Source organism: Lonchura striata, chromosome 17 (genome assembly GCF_050655825.1).
Source record: "Lonchura striata isolate lonStrDom1 chromosome 17, ASM5065582v1, whole genome shotgun sequence".
NCBI lineage: Eukaryota > Metazoa > Chordata > Aves > Passeriformes > Estrildidae > Lonchura > Lonchura striata.
In genome coordinates, this window is record NC_140719.1 from 11,762,477 (window position 1) to 11,781,788 (window position 19,312).

Below are 19,312 nucleotides of genomic sequence, written 5' to 3' on the forward strand. Positions count from 1 at the left end.
GATATGATAATTTAGGGTTGTTTTAAAGCAGTTAAAAGGTTTTACCTCCATCCCCTTGGGCACAAAGGGGATCCAGTGAGACTCAGTCATGGAGTGTCCTGGCTTTTTTTCCAACTCCTGTGGGGAATCTGGAGGAATTCTGAGTGTAGAACAGCTTTGCCTTGACTCATTTCTCTCCTGTATCCTGATGTGGTTTGTAAACTGTATAAACCACTTTGTGTTTTTATTAGTGATGAGCAGAATTCCTGGGCGTGTGCAGGGCCAGGGGGGCGTACATTAATGGAATAGTTGTCACAAGTGTCTTTATTTCAATTAAACTGTCAGGGCCAGGTCTCAGCTACAGGGGCCACCTCTTCATAAACACAGAGGTTCTGGTGCTGGGGAAATTGTTTTCCTCCACTTCTCCAGGTGCTTTAACACTGCTTTGAGGGAACAGCAGGGATTTAGTGGGAGCCAACAATAGTGGGAAGGATGGAAAATGGTTTTTTTTTGCTGCCCTGAGGAGGGGATTTTGGCAGGGGCTTGGATTCCTTTGCTGGTGGCAGGAGGAGATGGATTTGTCAGGGGAGCTGTTGCCATGGGGATGCAGGACAAGGGATGAGGAGCCTGAATTCCAGCAAATTCCAGCCCTGCCTTTCCCTCCCTGCAGCTGCACACGGGGCCTTGGCAGTGCCCAAACCCCATCCAGGCTGAGGAGCCCTTCAAGCACAGAATCCTTGGCAGTGCTCACCTTTTCCATGGATAAATCACATTTCAGAGGCCACTCAGCAGGGAGCGAGCTCTGCTGGATACGGAGCACTCCTGACACCAAAACGTGCCCAGTGAGAGGTGATGAGCCTCCTAAAGAACCAACAGAAGGAAAATCCTGATCTTCCTCCCCAGAGGGCTCCTAAATTTGCAGCCCTGGTGCTGCGGTGTCAGGTGTATTTTTATTCTGTGATTGCACATCAGCTGCACGCTCACTTCCCTAAGGAATTGCTGCGGGAGAAGCAGCACTTGCTCCAGCAGCAGGAATATGGCTGTGCTGGGAACAGAGCAACCTCGGGGGAGTTTATCCAGCTCCTCCCTGCCCAGAGCTGTGAGATTGCTATAATTGAGCATTTCTAGGAAACGGCCATAGTTGGAGCCCTGGGAGCACAAACACAGCCAAAAAAAAAACCGTCTGGAGACCTGCTAAAAGCTTTGCCTGGAAATTCATTTTAATAATGAGAGAAGCACTGGATTATTCTGGTATTAACCTTCAACCTCGGCAGGGCAAGCCCAGCTTAGTTTTTGGAGAATGAAAACGGAGGGGTTGGCTTATCCCTGCTCGGAGTGCGGTGGGCAGTGACACCCGAGCACTCGAGGGGGTCACAAATTCGTCTTTAGCCCTTTGCCTTTAAGCCATCCTCGGCCTCGGCCGCTTCCAGAGCGGAGCCGTGAGGGAATGGCTTCTGCTGCCAATTGCAGACTGGGGGCAGGAGCAGCTGGGGGGAGCCTCTCACAACTCACGGCATCGCCGGCAGGGTCAGGCACTTAAAAACGGAACCAAAGGACTGCCACGATTCTCCGCGGTGCGACAGATAGCTGAGCTGCTTCCTGTGTGCCAGCTGGAGCTGGTGGCAGATGACTCAGACACTTCAGGAGAGACTTTGAAAGGGGAAATCTACCTTTTCCTCCTTTTTAGATCACAAACAAGCTGGTACTTAACAGGCTGCTGTTTGGCTATTGATGGACGGGTGTGATTCACGTAAAAGCTGTTTATTTACATCAGAGCCGTTCCTCAAAAGGAGATGTGACAAGTACAGCGTGAATGCTTCATTCCCATCGCTTTGCTCTGCTTTCCTGCTCATCAAGGAACAGTTTGATGCATCCAGCTGGGCTCCGCTTCCGTGTCCTCTTCCTCCCCCAAGCCTGCTCAGCCCAGCTCCGTGTCCCAGCTCTGCTCCTGCCGATCCATCCCGATCCTGCTGGGTGGTGCAAGCCATGACGCTTGGTTTTCCATGAAGGAGAAGGGGCTGCAGCTCTGCTGAACTCCCTGTGCAGGGTGTTTTTCCTGGGGGGGAGAGGATGGAGAAACAGGCCTTCAGCCCTTGGGCCTCACTCCAAGCTCACAGATCGGAAACTCCAGGGCCGTGCTTCCCCCGTTAGGAATATTTGGTGTTGGAAATCTTCTTCCAGAGCAAGGTCTTGAGGTTGTTGAGCACGAGGGAGTGGTGCACTTCCATCTGGCTGGCCAGGCCACTGAGGGTCATGCACGTTCGGAGCTGTTTCTGCAGCTCTTCCTTCAGCTCCAGGGGAGCTCCGTAGAGCAGATAGTCCTGCAGCAGCCCACACACCTTGGCCAGGTTGGGCTGCACCACGTCGCTCTTGCACTGCTTCAGCAGCTTGTCACACGTGGCCGTGCAGTCCCGCCCGTAGGTGCAGTCCCCGTTCTGCTCGCAGTGCCGGCCCTTGAGGAATCCTCTGATTGTCATCTCCGTCGCCACCTTGCGCAGCTTCACCATTTTGAAGTCGTACTTGTCGTTGTAGCCCACGTTCCTGAGGCTGCTCTCGCAGATGTAGAAGTTCCCGTAGGTCCCGTGGAAGATTTCCTCCACGAACTCCAGCAGGCCGATGGCGATCTTGGCGCGCCGGGGCCAGGCCGGCGCGAACCACTGGTGGATGAGCTGGTGGGCGATGGAAGGCAGCAGGGACTGCAGGAAAGGGGGGACATCCACCCCGTACAGGGACGTGTGGGGGATCTTCTCGGTGACATAAAGGTCCCCACAGTGCCCCAGCAGCTTGGCCGTGTGCTCCTTCTCATGCAGGGAGAACATGAGGAGGAACTCGTTGAGCTGAAGCAGCGCCCAGATGGATTTGGCCTCTGCCAGGGACACCTTCCCGTCATGGTTCACGTCTGCCATGGTGATGATCCGGCTCACCAAGGCAGGAAGAGATGGCTGATCCCCCAGCTTGGACTGCAAACGGGACAAGAAATGGCATCAGACCCTCACAGCTCTCCATGTTTGGGTGTCACATCACAAAACCGAACCGGGGGAGCAAAGAACTGAGCTGGGGAGAGGAGGAAATGGTGACGCTCCACAAAATCCAGTGCCACACCATGCGTGGGCAGATCCAGCTCCAGCAGAATTTTACTAGCCTCAGGGCTGCTCTAGAGCCTCCTGCCAGAGCTGCTACCCCACCACTGCTGCAGAAGACCCAACAGGGGTAACAACCAGGGCCACCAAATCAGCTCTGCCCAGCACAGATGCCATCCACAGCTGTGGCACAGCCACCTCCAGGGATGCTGCTACTGAAATCTCACAATAAGAACCCATTTCCTCCTCTAAAGCAGTGCATGGCACTGCCACCCAGCACTGGTGGGGGGCACGGGCAGGTGGAGCTCTCGTTCCAAGGGAAGGACAAACACAGTTGGTGTTTCTGACTCGCAGGAGCCACCCCAGGCCTGTGGGATCCCTCACTGACCTTCAGGAAGTTGAGGAGCATTTCCTTGAACTCGTCCATGGAGGTTCCCCGTGTGGGTTTGTCGAAGAGCACCACGTCCCTCCTGGGCACAGAGTCCGGGCGGCTGTCGGCCCTCAGCGCTTCCCCGATGCCACATTTGATGATCACCTCCCTGTCCCTCCAGAGCCCTCTGTAAACCTGGAGCACAGGGAGGGGGACAGCAGCTGGAGGGAGCTGGGTTCCGGTTTGGGATGGGCAGAGGGGCAGATGTGCAGGGTTTGGTGCTGGTGCCCAGCCCCTGGCATGGCTGGGGGGCACAGACCTACCTGCTGGCTGGGGGAGGAGGAGAGGCAGTGCTGGAAGAGGAGGATGCGCTCCTCACACAGGTCCTTACACGTGGACCCAGAAATGATCCCTTTCTTGTACTGGTCACACTGGGGAGAGCAAGGAGAGAGAGGAGCTCAGCAGGGACAGATTTCTGCTGGCCCTTAGGGATGGATCAATGCCATGGGTGTGGTGGGGCTGGGCTGGCAGGGACCCCTGTGCTGCAGGAGGGATCTCAGGGATTTGATCCTAGGTGATGCTGCTGCAAATCCAGGGGCCTGGGAGAACTTCCCGGGCTGGAGCAGAGCACAGTGTGGAGTTGGGAGAGGATGCACAGGCTCAGGCAGCTCAGGAGAGCAGCAGTCCCTGCTGTGAGCCAGGCTGGCCCCAGTCCCAGGGGTGGCAAGGACAGGGACAGACAGTGGCTCTGATCCGTGGCCAGGCTGGAGCTGGAGACATCCCTGGGCAGGAGAGGCTGCAGCTCTGCAGCTCCTCAGCGAGGGCACGGCAGCCTCAGGGCTGGAAGCTGGAGCTGCAGACATTCACTGCATCTTTTCCTTTTTTTTTTTTCTGCTGTGGATGGGAATTAACCCTTGGACCTGCTCACAGGGGACACGGCCAGACACGGTGCCTGGATGCCCCAGCTCCGAGCAGGAATTAGCGCCCGAGACCCCGCGGTCGGAGTCAGGCAGAAAATCGAATTAAACGTCGCTGTTGTTATGGCAATTCCAGCCTCCCTTCTCTGCTGTGGGATTGATGAACGAGGCTTGTTCTGACACAGCCCAGCTCCCCCTCCTCGCCTGGGCTGGGCTGAGCCCCACTGCCACGCCAGGGGCACACACACAGCACTCCTGGGGCACCCCACCATGGGGAACACAGAACGGGCACCACCCTGCAAACCCCAAAGAGGCAAACACAGAGCCAGGCTGCCACCCAGAGCTCTGCTGCTTTCCTTCCTTGGGGCTCCCCTGCAAACCCCAAAGAGGCAAACACAGAGCCAGGCTGCCACCCAGAGCTCTGCTCCTTTCTTTCCTTGGGGCTCCCCTGCAAACCCCAAAGAGGCAAACACAGAGCCAGGCTGCCACCCAGAGCTCTGCTCCTTTCTTTCCTTGGGGCTCCCCTGCAAACCCCAAAGAGGCAAACACAGAGCCAGGCTGCCACCCAGAGCTCTGCTCCTTTCTTTCCTTGGGGCTGCTCAGCCATCACAGACAGGTGCCATGGACTGCGTGCTCCCTTTTTCCTCCTGTTCTGCAGAGCCCAGACGGGACTGGTGCCATGCTGTCCCTGCCTGCAGATCCTGCTCCCTGCCCTGCCATTCCAGCTTCATCCGCACAGACGTGGATCTGCCCTGGCTGCTTCCCTCTGCCATCCCATGGAATTGTTTCACTGTCACCCTGGCAGGGTAAGGTCACCCCTCCTGCCGTGTCAGGGACAGCAGCAGGGCAGCAGCTGCCAGGAGGGCTCCCCCTCCCAGCTGTGGGGTTTGGGAGGATGGAAATGGGGCTCCCAGAGCCCCAGCCAGCCCAGCAGCCCACTCACGATGATCATCCGGCAGACGTGGCCGCGGCACAGCTCCGAGTAGGACGAGTAGTGCATGTAGGCCACCCAGCTGCCCACGAAGATGCCCAGCCACACCACCAGCAGGTACTTCACCTTGATGCCCGGGAGGCGGCCCTGCAAGGGAAAGGAAATGCTTTTGAAACCCTTTCTGAAGGGCAGGGCTTTGCCCAGGGCAGCAGCAGCTGGCCAAGGACAGCTCCTGCCACACGCACCGACCTGAGCGCTGGGGAAACCTTCAGCCTTTTTTATATATATTCACCAGTCTCTTATGCAACTCCTGCTGCAAGTAGGTCACTTAAAATTCCCTAAAAGCAGAGGGATTAGCAGGCTGGGCTGCAAGGAGATGGGTGCTGTGCATCCCTGGGAGCTGTGGTCACGTCCTCCTGCTCTCCTGCCCCGTGCAAGCCTGGGGTACCCCAGAGGGGCTGCAAGAGCTCTGCTCCTGTTTGGGGGGACCCCTCTCAGCAGAACCCCCCCTTGACAAAGCCCCACGGGCAGGGGAAGCTCCCAGCAGCACTTCCCGTGTGAGAGTGGGCGAGTGACAAACCTGGGAGCTCACGGGTGATGCTCTGTGCAAACGACTCGGAGACTCTCAGCAGGATTTTGGTTTTGCTGGCTCTGTTCCTTCCCCCTGACCCTGGCACAGCAGCACTGCTGCCATCTGGCCTCCTGCAAGAGAGGCTGCTCACCTGGCTCCCGTAACGGAGCAGATCCCAGCAGTTCCAAAGGGCAGGGAACGAATCCTTGCACTAAACAAATCTTTCCATCCCGTTTCTGTAGGTAATTCTACAGAAACCTTGGTCTTTGACCACCTCCAAACCCTCCTCAAGACCTGCTGCTGGGGGATAGGGCTGGATCTGAGTGAGTGCAGCACCTTTAAAACCTGCCAGGGATCCTCACTTGGGTCTTGTAGCCCAAAACCACTCCCCACCTCCAAAACGCTCCTCCTCAGCCCCTTTCCAGGAGCTGTCAGGGCTCTGGGAGCCACAGGAATGGGCAGTGAGGGTGAGAGCAGGCAGGTCTGCCTCGAGATTGTGACATTTCTCCTGTTAATTGGAAACCCTAAAGTGTGAAGAGGGAAAGGGTGCCCAGTTTGCCTGTGAAGCAATGGCACCACTAATTAACATGAAATTAAATTAAAGAGAAGCCAAGCACAGCCAGGCCTTGGCAAAGACAAAGCGTGGGGTGAGCTGAGAACCAGCTCATGGCCCTGAAGTCAGACACACTGAGACCCTGAGATCCCCCCCCAGCACAGCAGCCCCCCAAAACTGCCCAGGGTGGGTGCCTGAGGCCCCCTGCCCTCAGCAAAGGGGCTCTTCAGGGACTTCCTGATAGAAATATGTCTTGGAGAACCTGGAATAGCCAAAATGTCACTTTTTGCTTATTCTGACTTAGAATCCATCATGTTCCTGTGGGAGAAGCAAGTCAGGACTGCGGGCATGGGGAACTCTGGCTGCATCATCCCCAAAACGGTGGAAAGAAACGTGGGAGTGGGGGATGCATTTCAATGAGAGGTTCCCCTGAGCTCTGCTTGGATTTTGGATTTTGAGGGTTCCTCAAAGAGGGTCTCTCTCCCCATTGCCTTCCCTGCACTGAAGGGTGTCGCCCTGTGAGAGTTGCTGTGTTTAGTTTTAGAGTGACTCGAGGATATGAAAGTGACTTTGGGCTGGAGCTGACTTCAAAGGCAAAATGGATGCAGCATCAACAAAATCCTGCTCCATCCCTGTGGCTCCCCTGGGAACACGGGGGTTGTTTCCAAGCACTCCCAGCTCTGCACCCACCTCCTGCCAGCACCCTCTGCCCACTGGGTATCCCCTCATCCCCTACAGGGTAACCCCTCTGGTCCGGGATCTTTGCCACAGTCAGGCTCTCTCAGCCCACGGCTGCAGAGAAAACTCCCATTCCAGCATCCCTGACATCCTCCAGCATCCCTGACATCCCTGGCCCCAGCATCCCTGGAGATCTGAGGGAGGTGCCCGGCCCCTCGGAAGCTCAGAGATGGGAAGAGGAGGGAAAAAAAAAAAAAGAAAGAGAAGGAAGGAGTCATCCCTTCCCTGCTGCATCGGCGGCTTCACCCAGCGCTGCGGGCTGCCCCGGTGCCCCCAGGCTCCGGCACGGCGGAGCGCGGCGCGGGTTATGCAACCGCTGCGGCCCCGGCTGCTGCCCCAGACCCCCGGCGTCCCTCCAGACCCCCGCGGTGCCGCTGCCCGGCCCCCAGCTCCTTGCACCGGCGTCGGGGGAACCGAGCCGGAGCGTCCCTTTGTGCACGGCCGGTGCCAGGATGCGGGAGACGGGCATCCCTGAGCCCGCACCCTCCATCCCAGCGCATCCCCCCCACCCCAGCGCATCCCCCCGGGCCGGCGCATCCCCGAGCCCGCATCCTCCAGCGCGGCTCATCCTCCCTCTTGCCGGTACCTGCAGGCCCTTGGACAAGGGGCAGAAGAGCACCAGATGCACCAGCCGCCGGATCCTCCGCATGCTGCGGGCACCCCGCGGCCGCGGGCTTCAGGCTCCGGGGGGCATGGCCGGGCGGCCGCGGCCCCCGCACCGCCGCCGGGGCCCGGGGGCGGGCCGGGGTCCCGGGGAATGGGGGCCCAGCCTCGCCGCCCGCTCCGCCGCAGCGCCCGGCCCGGCCCGCGGGGCTCGGCGGCTCCGCCCGGCGCGGGGCGGTGCGGGAGGCGGAGGCGGCGCTCGCAGCTCCGCCGCAGCCCGGGGAACCGGGGGGATGCTGCTCCGCTCGGCCAAACCCAACCCAGCGCTCCGCATCTGGGCATCCCAGCCGGCGGTCTCATGCCGCAAGCCCGAGGGGTCCATCCACTGGAGGAGCCATGCCCATCCCATATTCCGGGGTTCCGCTGGGAGAGCCCCTGTGCGGTGGGGTGAGCCTGGGGATGGGATCCCCGAGTGGGTGGAACCCACTCGGGGATCCCATCCCCAGGTTCACCCCACCCACTCGGGGATCCCATCCCCAGGCTCACCCCACCCACTCGGGGATCCCATCCCCAGGCTCACCCCACCCACTCGGGGATCCCATCTCCAGGCTCACCCCACCCACTCGGGGATCCCATCCCCAGGCTCACCCCACCCACTCGGGGATCCCATCCCCAGGTTCACCCCACCGCACAGAGGCTCTCCCAGCCCTGCTTGATGATCCTGGCAGAGCAGGGAGGGCTCTGTGGAGATGCTGATCCCACCTGGCCCCCAGCACTCACAGCAGCTCCAGGTTTATTCAGAGCCATTTGGGGTGACAGACGGCCAGACTCCCTCCTTGTTCCCCATAGCAGGTAACCTGTGAGCACAGCTCGGGGGGCTGCAGCCCCTCAGGCCTGAGCCCTGCCACCCCTTCTCCTCCTTGCTGTGTCTTTTCCCCACCCCGAAACCCAACAGCAGCGTGGGCTGTTCCTCCCTGTTTGCATTGTGGCCAGGCAGGGAAATCTCACAGCAAGACTTTGTGTCCAATAGGCCAGAGACAGCCCCATCCAGGGGGATCCTGCATGCACGTTCAAGTTAAAGCAATGGGGATGGAGCAAATATAATGATGGGAAATGATCCTGTGTGCACGTTCAAGTTAGAGCAAGGGGGACAGAGCAAATAAGATGGGAAATGATCTGGGAGACTCAGTCACGAGGGCATTGTTAAGATAATTCCTTGCCTGCTATCAGCAAATCTTCAGATTATCCGTTTGCCCCCTTTTAGTGGCTCAGGTTGCTCCTTCCTTTTGAATTTGGCTTAAAATGACCTTTGAAAACAGGCTGGTCACTGAGAGCCCAGATCCCTGCTCGGTGTGAGTGCCAAGCACTGAGTAATCAGGGCCTAATGAGCAAAAGCCTTTGCCAGACTAATCCAAATGATGGTGATGAATAAGGAGCATCACACAAAACTGCCTGAAACCTCCCAAATCCTGCAGTGTGCTTGCTGCCTGCTTTTAACCCCGAGGAGGTCCCTGCTGCTCCAGTGCTGTGCCCTGACCTCTGTGTGGGCTGGGCTGACATTGCCTGCAGCGGTGACAGGGACAGGGACAATGAACGTCACCTCGGCCACCCACAGCCCCCATCCAGGCAGGTATGACCATCCAACTGAAGCCAGGATGGTTCTCCAGCAGGTTCTTATTTTTAGTGTTAATTCACACAGGAAAAAAGAAAAGCCTCTGAGATTTATTTTTGATGGTGGGGTTGGTAATTTGGGAAAGAGCAGGGACAGGAAGGTGGATTGCTGGATGCATTCCACACTCCCTGCTCACCCTGCTGCTGCAGCTCCTTCTGACTTGAACTCTGATTTTGGAGGCCAAGAGTGGGAGAAGAATTCTCAATGGAGATGGGAAATGACACACCTGGGCCAGGGCTGAGGGTGGCTTGAAATCCACAGAACTCTGCTGTGGGGCTCTGCAAAATTCAGGTGTGGATTGTCCAGCAAATCTAATTAGGAATGAGCAGACTATCCCAAGCTGTAATATGCCAAGTAATTAAGTGATTAGTATTGATTGTTAGGATGCCTAATGAGCAGTTATCACTGAATGATTAATTAATCCAATCAAAAGAGTAATAAAAATTCTGCAGGTGTGATGATACCCAACGCACAAGGGAAGCGAGATCTCTCCCCATGGTGCCCATGTGCTGTTTCTATCCCAGATACCTGGCACCAGGGATGCTCTGCCTGGGCTGCTGCCCCTGTGCAAGGTATCTCTCCCCTCCCCAAAATCCCCTGGCACTGCCAGGATGGGCTCCAGCATCAGGCAGGCAGAGCTGTGTGAAAATGCTCCCACAGGCGCTGTCAGCATGCAGAAGATGCCAGGATCAGCCAATGCTCAGCTCCTCCCTGGGACTTCTTTCACTCCCTGCCTTGATTAAGTCGCTTCAGTTTCTCCTGGTCAAAGCCCTGCTAATCCCAGCTCAGCCCGCAGCGTGCTGCGCTGGCCTCTGATCACTTCCCTGCCAGGCGGTGGCTCTGCGGGCACGTCCCCAAGGGCACCGTGCCCCCGGGACATGGCAGCCACAGCCACAGCCCCGCAGCGGTCATTTGCTGGCCCGTGATATTTACCTGGCTAAATGAAAAGGAGTAAATGATCTGCAGCCAGAGATAACAGCAGTGCAGAGCAGCCTGGCTCGTGAGCAGGGACCTCCAGCCATCCCTTTTTCCATCCCCTCATCCCCTCCAGGGCACCCTGAGCTGCCCACCTTCCTCTGGGTGGGATGTCAGAGTTGGGTGACAGCTGGGGACAGCCCAATGCCATCACCGGCAGTGCCCAGAGCTGCTGGTCAGCAGGGGAGTGCAGGACCCCAAACCCAAACAGGGGCACATGCTCACCCCCCTCTCCTCTGCCATCAGGATCAGCCCCATGGGCACAGAGGGATTTCTGCCCCGGGCGGGCTGCGATGGCACCCGGCATTCCCAGGCAGCGCCGCAGCTCCGGAGATGATGGATCCAGGCTTTAATGCTCTTTTCTGTGCATCTTTGAAGGATTTGAGGCTGACCACCCGCGCTTCCTGCGCGGCATCCACAGCTGGCACTGCACAGCCCGTCAGCTGCCTCTGCTGCCTGCCGGCCCTGCCGGGCTCAGCGCAGCGGTTATAATTAGAAATGCTAATCAGCTCTTGTGTTTCTGGCTTGACAGCCCTGCCACCCCCAGCACAATCTTCCCTCCAATCTGTCCTGTGCTTGCCCCCTCCGCTTCCTCTCCAAACCCCTGCTACTTGTAATTAAGCACTACGAAGTTAAGGGGGGTTGAATGGGGGTGCTGGGGCTCATCGGATGCTTTGGGCCAGGATTGCAGCCCACACAGAGCTCCTGGCTTGCTGGGAACCATTTGGGGGTCTCACCCTTCATTCACCACCACCACCTTGGGCTGGGGACACCCCAGGGATGTCCCTGGCCCTGAACTATGAGGTGAAAGAGAGGGAAGCTCAAGGGTCTGCAGGCAGTGCTGGGGTTAAAGGCAAAGGGTGGTGGCTGTGGCTGGGAGCCCTGCGGTGCTGGCTCTGGAAGGGGAGCTTCTCTCATTGGGATTTCCATCATGTGCCAACCGTGGGCGCTTCCCAGCCAGGGAGGAAAGGGAGCTTGCAAAGGAGCTTGGAGAAGCAGGCTGAGCAAGCAGATCCCTGCACTGGTTTAGATTATGGAGTTATTCTTCATCAGGTCGTGCCCAGAGGATTCCTCCCTCACCAGTGGCCACGGACAGCCCCTGCCAGCCCCCAGCTGCTCCACATGAGAGCCAGGGCACAGCTTGCACCCTGGGCATTTGGCTCCCAAAGTCAGGCTTGGCCAGGGAGACATTCCTTGGAGCAGGCATGGGCTGAGCTGGCCTCAGAAGAGCCAGAGATGCACAGGTGGGATGAACAGCTCTGGACATGGTTTTTAAGTCCCCATTCATCTCCCAGGGGCTCCCTGTGTATCAGTTTCAGTGAGGAGAGAGGCTGCAGTTTGGAGGGTTGATGTGCAGAAGGTTTTCAAGAAGGCAGTGGCTGTGTGAGCAAAGGAGAACCCCCCCTCACCTCCCCTGTCCCATGCTTCACCTGGGACACCTCTGCTCACTGCAGCATCTCCCAGTGCCTGAATCAACAAAGGGCTCTCCCTCCTGAGCACAATTTCTCCCTGGAGAAAGGGTAATAAGAGAAACAAGGAGGTATCACAAAGAGAGCGTGGGAGGAACAGGGCATGGTGGCTTCAGTGATGATGCACTCGTGAAAAGGCACCAGCAGCACAAGCAACTGACTGGGAAAGCTCTGGGGGAGAAGTCAGATTGCATTTGTCATGACTAATTGACTCCCTCCAGCACTGTGGTCCAGCCTTCACGCATGGCATGAGCAGGGTCCCAAGCATCCAGGAATTAATGAAGGTCTGACCCTGTCTGCTCAGCCACTTGAGTTTTGCCAGTGCAGACAGCTGGCTTAAGAGACCCTTTTATCCTTTACAGATCAGATCAATTTGGATAGTTATAATCTAGTCCTGGTGAAAGCTCAGAGCAGACTTTATTGCCCAACCAGCTCAAGGAGAAAAAAAAGCAAGCAAGAGGGAGAGGTCATGCTGAAATATTGATTGTGCTGCTCCCAGATTGGCCTCGGCAGAGAGCTCACCTGGGACAGTTTGCCTCTATCTCCTGCTAATGCTGCTCCATTGATCTTCTGTGACAGGCGGCAACTACAAGATTTTTTGAGGTCAGAGTCATTAAGAGGCATTAATCAATAACAGAGGAAACTGAGAGAGAGCAACTGTTTATTTCATGCAGACATATATTCCCCGTGTGGATTTTAGCCTACTGAGGTGTGCGTGGTTTATTTCAAGGGAGGAAAAGAATTCACTTTGTGGTGACTGGCACCTGGAGGGGCCAGTTGCAACACACTGGCAGCTCCAGCAGTGCTCTGCAATGAGAGGGCAGCACCTGGGGAGTTTGTGACATCCAATTCCAGATACCCAAGCATCCTACCCAGCAATTGCCCAGACACTCTGTTCCCACACAGGCACCCCTGGAAGAGATGGGTACTGATTTCACACGCCCAAAGGCCTGGGTGCTGGTTTCACATTGTGCTTCTACTAAATAAAGCTGCTGCCTGGCTGTGGTGCAGCCAATCCCAGCAGCCTGTTCTGGGATCCAGCCCTGTGTGAGCTCAGCCCCAGCCCAGATTCATTCCTGTGGCAAGACTGGAGTTGCTCACAAGAGAAATGGTCTTTGTGCTGCAAGCACCCCGGGCTGCTCCGCTCCCTCCCGCCCTGCCCAGCGGTGTCAGTACATTTCCACTGCTCCATGGTGGTAACTTGCCTTTTTCCTTCTCCAGCAACCCCTGTACTCAGCCCCAGCAAGTGTCTGTGCAGGTGCTGGAGCCCATTTTCCCTTGGAGAGGCAGAGAAGGGGGCAGGAGACTTGCTCAGAGGAGCAGGAGGATGGGATCATCTTCAAAGGTGGTGGTTCTGGCACCAGCAGAGCAACCAGCGGCCCCGGGGTGATCTGGGGCTGGGGAGGTGCTGCTGCCGCCCATGGCTGAGCTCAGCTCCAGGAGCAGCCCCATGACACACACCAGTGGCACACCTGGACTTCACCCAAAGTCCTGCTGGGTTCCACAGAGCTGCTGGCACACCCTGTGGCACAGTGCTGGCAGGTCTGGCAAGCCAGGAATGCCACACTCAGCCTGGGGAGAGAGCGTGCTCAGCAAACAGGGCCTGCACCCGGATGGTGCCGTGGGATGCTGCAGAGTAAGGGAAATGTCCTTTGGGAGGCAGGGCTGGAGATCGGTGTCCTTTTCTGGGCGCACCTCGCCTTGACTCCCAGAGGCCCAGTGTCCCACTTTGCAGTGGTCAGCACTGCAGATCTCCAGGGAAACAGGATCTTCCTCGTTCCTCTAATTACAGCCACACAGCCGCAGCACAGGGATCAAGGGCTGCAGGAGAGGAGGGGATGAGATTGCTGGCTCAGGTTGCACAGGTGGGGCACACACAGCCCATAAACACCTGGCAGTCCAACCCTGGAGACACACCCAGGGCTCGGCACCATGGCTGAACCCAGACCAGGTGTGCCTTGTTATGGGAATCCAGACCAGGTGGACTCTTTAGAGGACTCCAGCCTAGCTGGACTCCTTATGAGAATCCAACTCAAGTGTGCCTCATTATGGGAGTCCAGCTCAGGTGGGACACAATATGCTGATGATGAGCAGGGGCACCCTGACCTGAGAACCTTGAGAACCTCTGACATGGAAGATGCAACAACTCCTCTCCAGTTGTCCAGCTGGTTGTCCACCAAGGAAAGCCCTTGGTTCACAGCTCTGCCTTCCCTGCTCAGTCCATCAGTCTCCAGGTCAACCACCCAGCCCCTTCCACCAGCACAAAATCCATCAGAAACAATTTAATTTCCTTTATTTACACATTACATTTGGGAGAAAGCCTAATCGTATTGCAACTCGGGGGAAAAAAATGTGATTCCAATTTTACATCCCTGTGCCTGAAAGAGCTTGAGAGCTGCAGCCAGGCAAGATGTTCTGTACTGGGCACACCCTCATTTACGAGCATAGTGCAGAGACCATAAGGTGCAGGGGGATTTCCAGCCTGTGGTTTCAAATGTAAATGCAGCAGTAAAATCTGGAATCTTATGCTTTTGCTACCTCCTGTTTTTGGCAAAGTCTACCAGGAGCAAAAGAATAAAAGCCAGTACTAGGGGGGGCTTGGTGGTGCTGCAATCCTTGTCTGATGCGGACTGGCTCTGCAAACACCAATCCTCAGCCTCACTGATAGCCCTGGCACTCTGTGGGGTGCTGGTGTGGCATTCCTCTGTGGATCAGCATCGTGCCCTGTGTCTTGCATGGATTTAAATCCACACCTGGCTGGTGTGAACATCCCAGCAGATTATGTCTTATTTTTCCAATAGAGTTACTCATAGGCGAGTAAAGGTTACAGGAAGGATGGAAGGTCCAGATTATTTAATAGCCTTTTAAAACACATTTTTCTCTCAACTGTGTGCTCCCAGAGTCAAAGTCCTTTGGGCTCTTTGCCTTTCCAGAGGCCAGTGGAGGCTGTGCCGTTTAACAACCTCATGCTTCTGTTTCTTGTGCAAGGCTCTGCTGTGAGCAGGGAACCACAGCGCTCACGTTGAAACCACGCTGAGTCACCAGCCGGTTCCTCCCCAGTGTTGACTCTGTTGTCACTAGAGCTCTGACGTGTGATTACTGAGGAGCCCAGCAACCACATGGAGCAACAGGAGCCAGCGTGGAGGCTGAGGGTCAGGCTGAAGCTCTGCCCCTGCCACTGCGGGCTCACCGTGAGCTTCCCTGCTGCCCACACAAGGAGCAGCAGGAAAATTTCACCTCCTGTGTGCCCTTTTAGGTGACAAGGAAATGAGAGTCACCCACACCCTTTGCACAAACTGCTCTTAGCACCATCCTCGCCAGGCAGACTCTGGTGTTCCCCACCAGGGCAAACCTCTTTTCTGTCTTTGCCAGGGCAACACTTCCAGGAAAATTGATGCCAGCCAGTGATGTCAGCCCTTGGGGCAGCCTTGCTTATGGATGCAAACAAGGTCCAGGCTCCTCAGCCTGCAGCCCTGCCCGTTAGTGTTACACAGGGTAAACACGTCAGTGCTGTGATGCTGGACTGTCCTGTGTACCCTGAGCTACACAGAGGTGACACAGTGACACATCTCCCAAAGTCAGCTGCTAATTCAGACAGGTGACGAGGGAAGAGGATGGATCAGTGGATGCATGGATTCTAGCAGATGTGTGGATCACCTCACTGTCCCCAAGCCCCTGACAATGGAGGCTGCTGTGCAGCACCCAGCACAAGGTGCCAAGGAGTTTGCACAGCCCACGGCTTTGTGCTGTCAGCCCTTCCTGTGAGGGCTACCAGCCTCACACATGCATGCCACGAAAAGGCCACAAATGAGGATGTTTGGCTGGTTGCTTCCTCCTCCCCCCCACTTTAATGTCACCAAACCCAGCTGCTGCTTTCAACACACGGCCCTTGGCAGGAGGCAAAGGGAAGCAGGCCGATGGGTAGAGCTGCCAGAGGCGCCGTGGGAAGCCAAGAGCAGAGGCAGGGCGAGGCAGCATGAGTGAGATTCTCCACAAATCCAGCCTTCCTTCAGCACAGCCGGCATCTCCAGAGGGTCCTGCCGAGCACCCACCCATCCCTGAGCCTCCTGCGGCTCTACAACCTGCTCAGCCAGGAGATGGACACATCCCTCCTTCCCTCCTACCCTTCCAAGTGCTTTCCCTCTCTTCCCTTCTCCATATGTGGGAGATAGTCTCCCTGGCTCTGTTTCTTTTCCAGTCAGAAGCTAGTCATCCACAGGGAGGTCACATGTTTTTGCCGAGGGAAGCAATAAATTTAGGCAAATAAAAGATAAAAGAACACAGCCAGATTATTGTAAGACAAGGGTAACGCTTTGAGCTTCATGGCTCTTCATGGTCCCAGGCACAGAAATCCCACCAGCAGTGATGCTGCGTGGACCCTTCTGCTTGGCATGTGATGTGTTCTTGCTCCTGCCAAGGATTCTGAGCCCTTCTCAGCTACAGTACCTGCAGGGTACCCTTCTACCACATTTAAATAATCCAGTCAGTAGTTTAAATATGCAAAACACACTACACAATCTAGCAAACCATGATTTTTTGAGAATTTGGAAGTGCTTCATCCTGGCTGCTGCAGCTTGGGAGGACAGGGATGGGGTCACCTTTACCTCTACCCCAGAATGGCCACGTTTCAGGGTGATGAGGTGATCCTTGTGTTGCACAGCGGGCAGAGGCTCTCGGGCCTCTTCTATCAGGCAGTTTGTTATGAAAATGTTAATGCACAGGCTGTCGTCATCTGGCAGCACAACCGCCTGCCTTATGAAATAACTCAGTGTGACAGCTCTGCTTGCTCGCAGGCAGGCCCATGTCTGGCTTCTAATCTGGCATCAGAAAGCGCTCCCCTTCCTTGAGCTGCAGACTAATACTAAATGTTTCATTTGCATTACTCCAGATAACGCGCTGGAGAGCGTGGGGAGAAGGGGATGGCAGCCAAGCTCCTCCAGGAACCCACACGTGGAGCATTGCACCAACCCCGCCACGCCGGATCCGTTCGCTCCGCTTGCCGCCGGCACCGCGGCCCTGCTGGAATTTACATTTCAGATTCCCAACATCAGCCAGCGTTTATGAGCTCCGCGGATCGGCCCGTGCGACGCCCCGGTGACAGATCACCAGGGACTTTCTTCCCGTGTCATCAAAATCGAAAAGTCACGAGGATAACACAGAATTGCTCCGGGCCCAGCGTCTGCTCAGCTGCAAAGGTCTCAGTGACTTCCCAGGCATATGTTGGCTGGCATGGAACTGGAGCAAGGCTCCCTGAACAGCCCACAGGACACAGGCAGCAGGGATTAAGCTATTGCTGTGTGGAAATGCTAATACAATAAGGGTTCTTTGATGCATTAGCTGGAATCATGAGACCAGCTCTGAGATGTCATTGCCTGGCAGCCGTAGGGAGTGCCAGTCGGGAGCTCTCGGCAGAGAAGGCGCCTGTCTCCTGCTCCCAGCCCTAAAGCTGCTGTGGGGTAGGAAAGCGCAGTGAGCCCTCCCTTTTCTGGTGGGAGCTTGTTTGGGAACAGCACGCAACCTCTGTTGGTGAATCCAAGGACAGCTGAGGGAACAACGGTTATTTTAACAGGGCTAACAATTTTCCTTGATTTTTCCAGGAGCTGCAAAGCTGTGGATGCCAAAGGAATGCTGAGAACCACAGGGTCACATCTTACCCCAGTGGAATCTCCGCGGAGACTTGTAGGACTTGGGTTTTGCTATAAAAAGTGTTGCAAAACCAGATGAGGTCAATGAATGGTTTGTGTCTGTTCCAGCAGACACTTTCATCTCCTGTATCAGCTTTGTACCCACAGAGCTTCAGGGCCTGATCCTATCCTAACCCCAGTGCCAGCAAGGAAAGCTCCGTCCTGCTCAGCACATTTGTGTCGCTGGAAAACCAGCATCAAGCACCAGCAGAGAAGGTGGGCGAGGGTCCATGAGGGTCCCCAAACCTCACACAGTGCCCTGAGGGACACAAACTCTCTCACAGCATGGAGGACCTCAAAGCCTTTCCATGGCACCACACAGGCAGGGAAATCCCCCCACATGGCACCATGAGGGTCCCAAAGGCCCACAGGGCTCCATGGGGGGACCAAACGTCCACAAGGCTTCATGAGGGGGCCAAACCCCCACATAACACCATGAGGGGACCAAACCCCTCACAGGGCTTCATAAGGGGACAAAATGTCCCCAGGCACCCATGGTGGTCTCTAAATTCTACATGGTTCCATGAGGGTCCCAAACTTCCACAATCATCTATGCAAGAACCAAATCCCCACAGGGCTCCATGAGGGGACCAAACCCCTCACAGGGCTTCATGAGGAGACAAAACACCCCCAGGAACCCATGGCAGGGAGGGTTCTCAAAACTCCACATGGTTCCACGAGGGTCCCAAATTTCCACTGCTCTCGATGCGGGGACCAAAGCCCCACAGTGCTCCATGAGGGGAACAAATCCCCACAGGGGCTCATGAGGGGACCTAATCCACATAGGGGCTCATGAGGGGACCAAATCCCCACAGGGCTCCATGAGGGGACCAAAGCCTCAGAGGGGTCCATGAGGGGACCAAAGCCCCACACTGTTCCATGAGGGGAACAAATCCCCACAGGGCTCCATGAGGGGACCAAATCCCCATAGGGGTCCGTGAGGGGACCAAAGCTGCACAGGGGTCCACGAGGGACCAAAGTCCCATCGGGGTCTGTAAAGGGACCAAACCCCTGTAGGGGTCCGTGAGGGGAACCAAATCCCCATAGGGGTTCATGAGGGGACCAAACCCCCACAGTGCCCCATGAGGGGACCAAAGTCCCATAGGGGTCTGTGAGGGGACCAAAGCCTCACAGGGGTCCATGAGGGGACCAAAGCCCCACACTGTTCCATGAGGGGAACAAATCCCCACAGGGCTCCATGAGGGGAACAAATCCCCATAGGGGTCCATGAGGGGATCAAAGCTGCACAGGGGTCCACGAGGGACCAAAGTCCCATCGGGGTCTGTAAAGGGACCAAACCCCTGTAGGGGTCCGTGAGGGGAACCAAATCCCCATAGGGGTTCATGAGGGGACCAAACCCCCACAGTGCCCCATGAGGGGACCAAAGTCCCATAGGGGTCTGTGAGGGGACCAAAGCCTCACAGGGGTCCATGAGGGGACCAAACCCCCACAGGGGTCCATGAGGGACCAAAGTCCCATAGGGGTCCATGAGGGGACCGAAGTCCCATAGGGTCCGTGAAGGGACCAAACCCCTGTAGGGGTCCGTGAGGGGAACCAAATCCCCATAGGGGTTCATGAGGGGACCAAACCCCCACAGTGCTCCATGAGGGGAACCAAATCCCCATAGGGGTCTGTGAGGGGACCAAAGCCTCACAGGGGTCGATGAGGGGACCAAAGCCCCACACTGTTCCATGAGGGGACCAAACCCCCACAGGGCTCCGTGAGGGGACCAAATCCTCATTGGTGTCCATGAGGGGACCAAATCCCCAC

The 19,312-nt window shown here is 56.6% G+C and overlaps 1 protein-coding gene across 1 annotated transcript; it reads right to left on the bottom strand.

Annotated features, from left to right (window-relative positions):
- Window positions 1-1,181: 1,181 nt before the first annotated feature.
- Window positions 1,182-7,927, bottom strand: DIPK1B (divergent protein kinase domain 1B). Its single transcript, XM_021543592.4, has 5 exons — window positions 7,726-7,927; window positions 5,290-5,424; window positions 3,753-3,860; window positions 3,448-3,624; window positions 1,182-2,939 (listed from the first exon to the last, which is right to left on the bottom strand). The coding sequence occupies exons 1-5, from the start codon at window positions 7,786-7,788 to the stop codon at window positions 2,127-2,129; spliced, it is 1,296 nt and encodes a 431-aa protein (XP_021399267.3). The 5' UTR covers window positions 7,789-7,927; the 3' UTR covers window positions 1,182-2,126.
- Between the last annotated feature and the right edge of the window lie 11,385 nt (window positions 7,928-19,312).

Excerpts from the sequence above, each read along its gene's own strand:
- DIPK1B (XM_021543592.4), bottom strand. The coding sequence starts at position 7,788 with ATGCGGAGGATCCGGCGGCTGGTGCATCTGGTGCTCTTCTGCCCCTTG. Across the intron at positions 3,861-5,289 it reads ACGTCTGCCGGATGATCATC|TGTGACCAGTACAAGAAAGG; the intron begins GTGAGTGGGCTG and ends TGCTCTCCCCAG. Across the intron at positions 3,625-3,752 it reads CCTCCTCCCCCAGCCAGCAG|GTTTACAGAGGGCTCTGGAG; the intron begins GTAGGTCTGTGC and ends CCTGTGCTCCAG.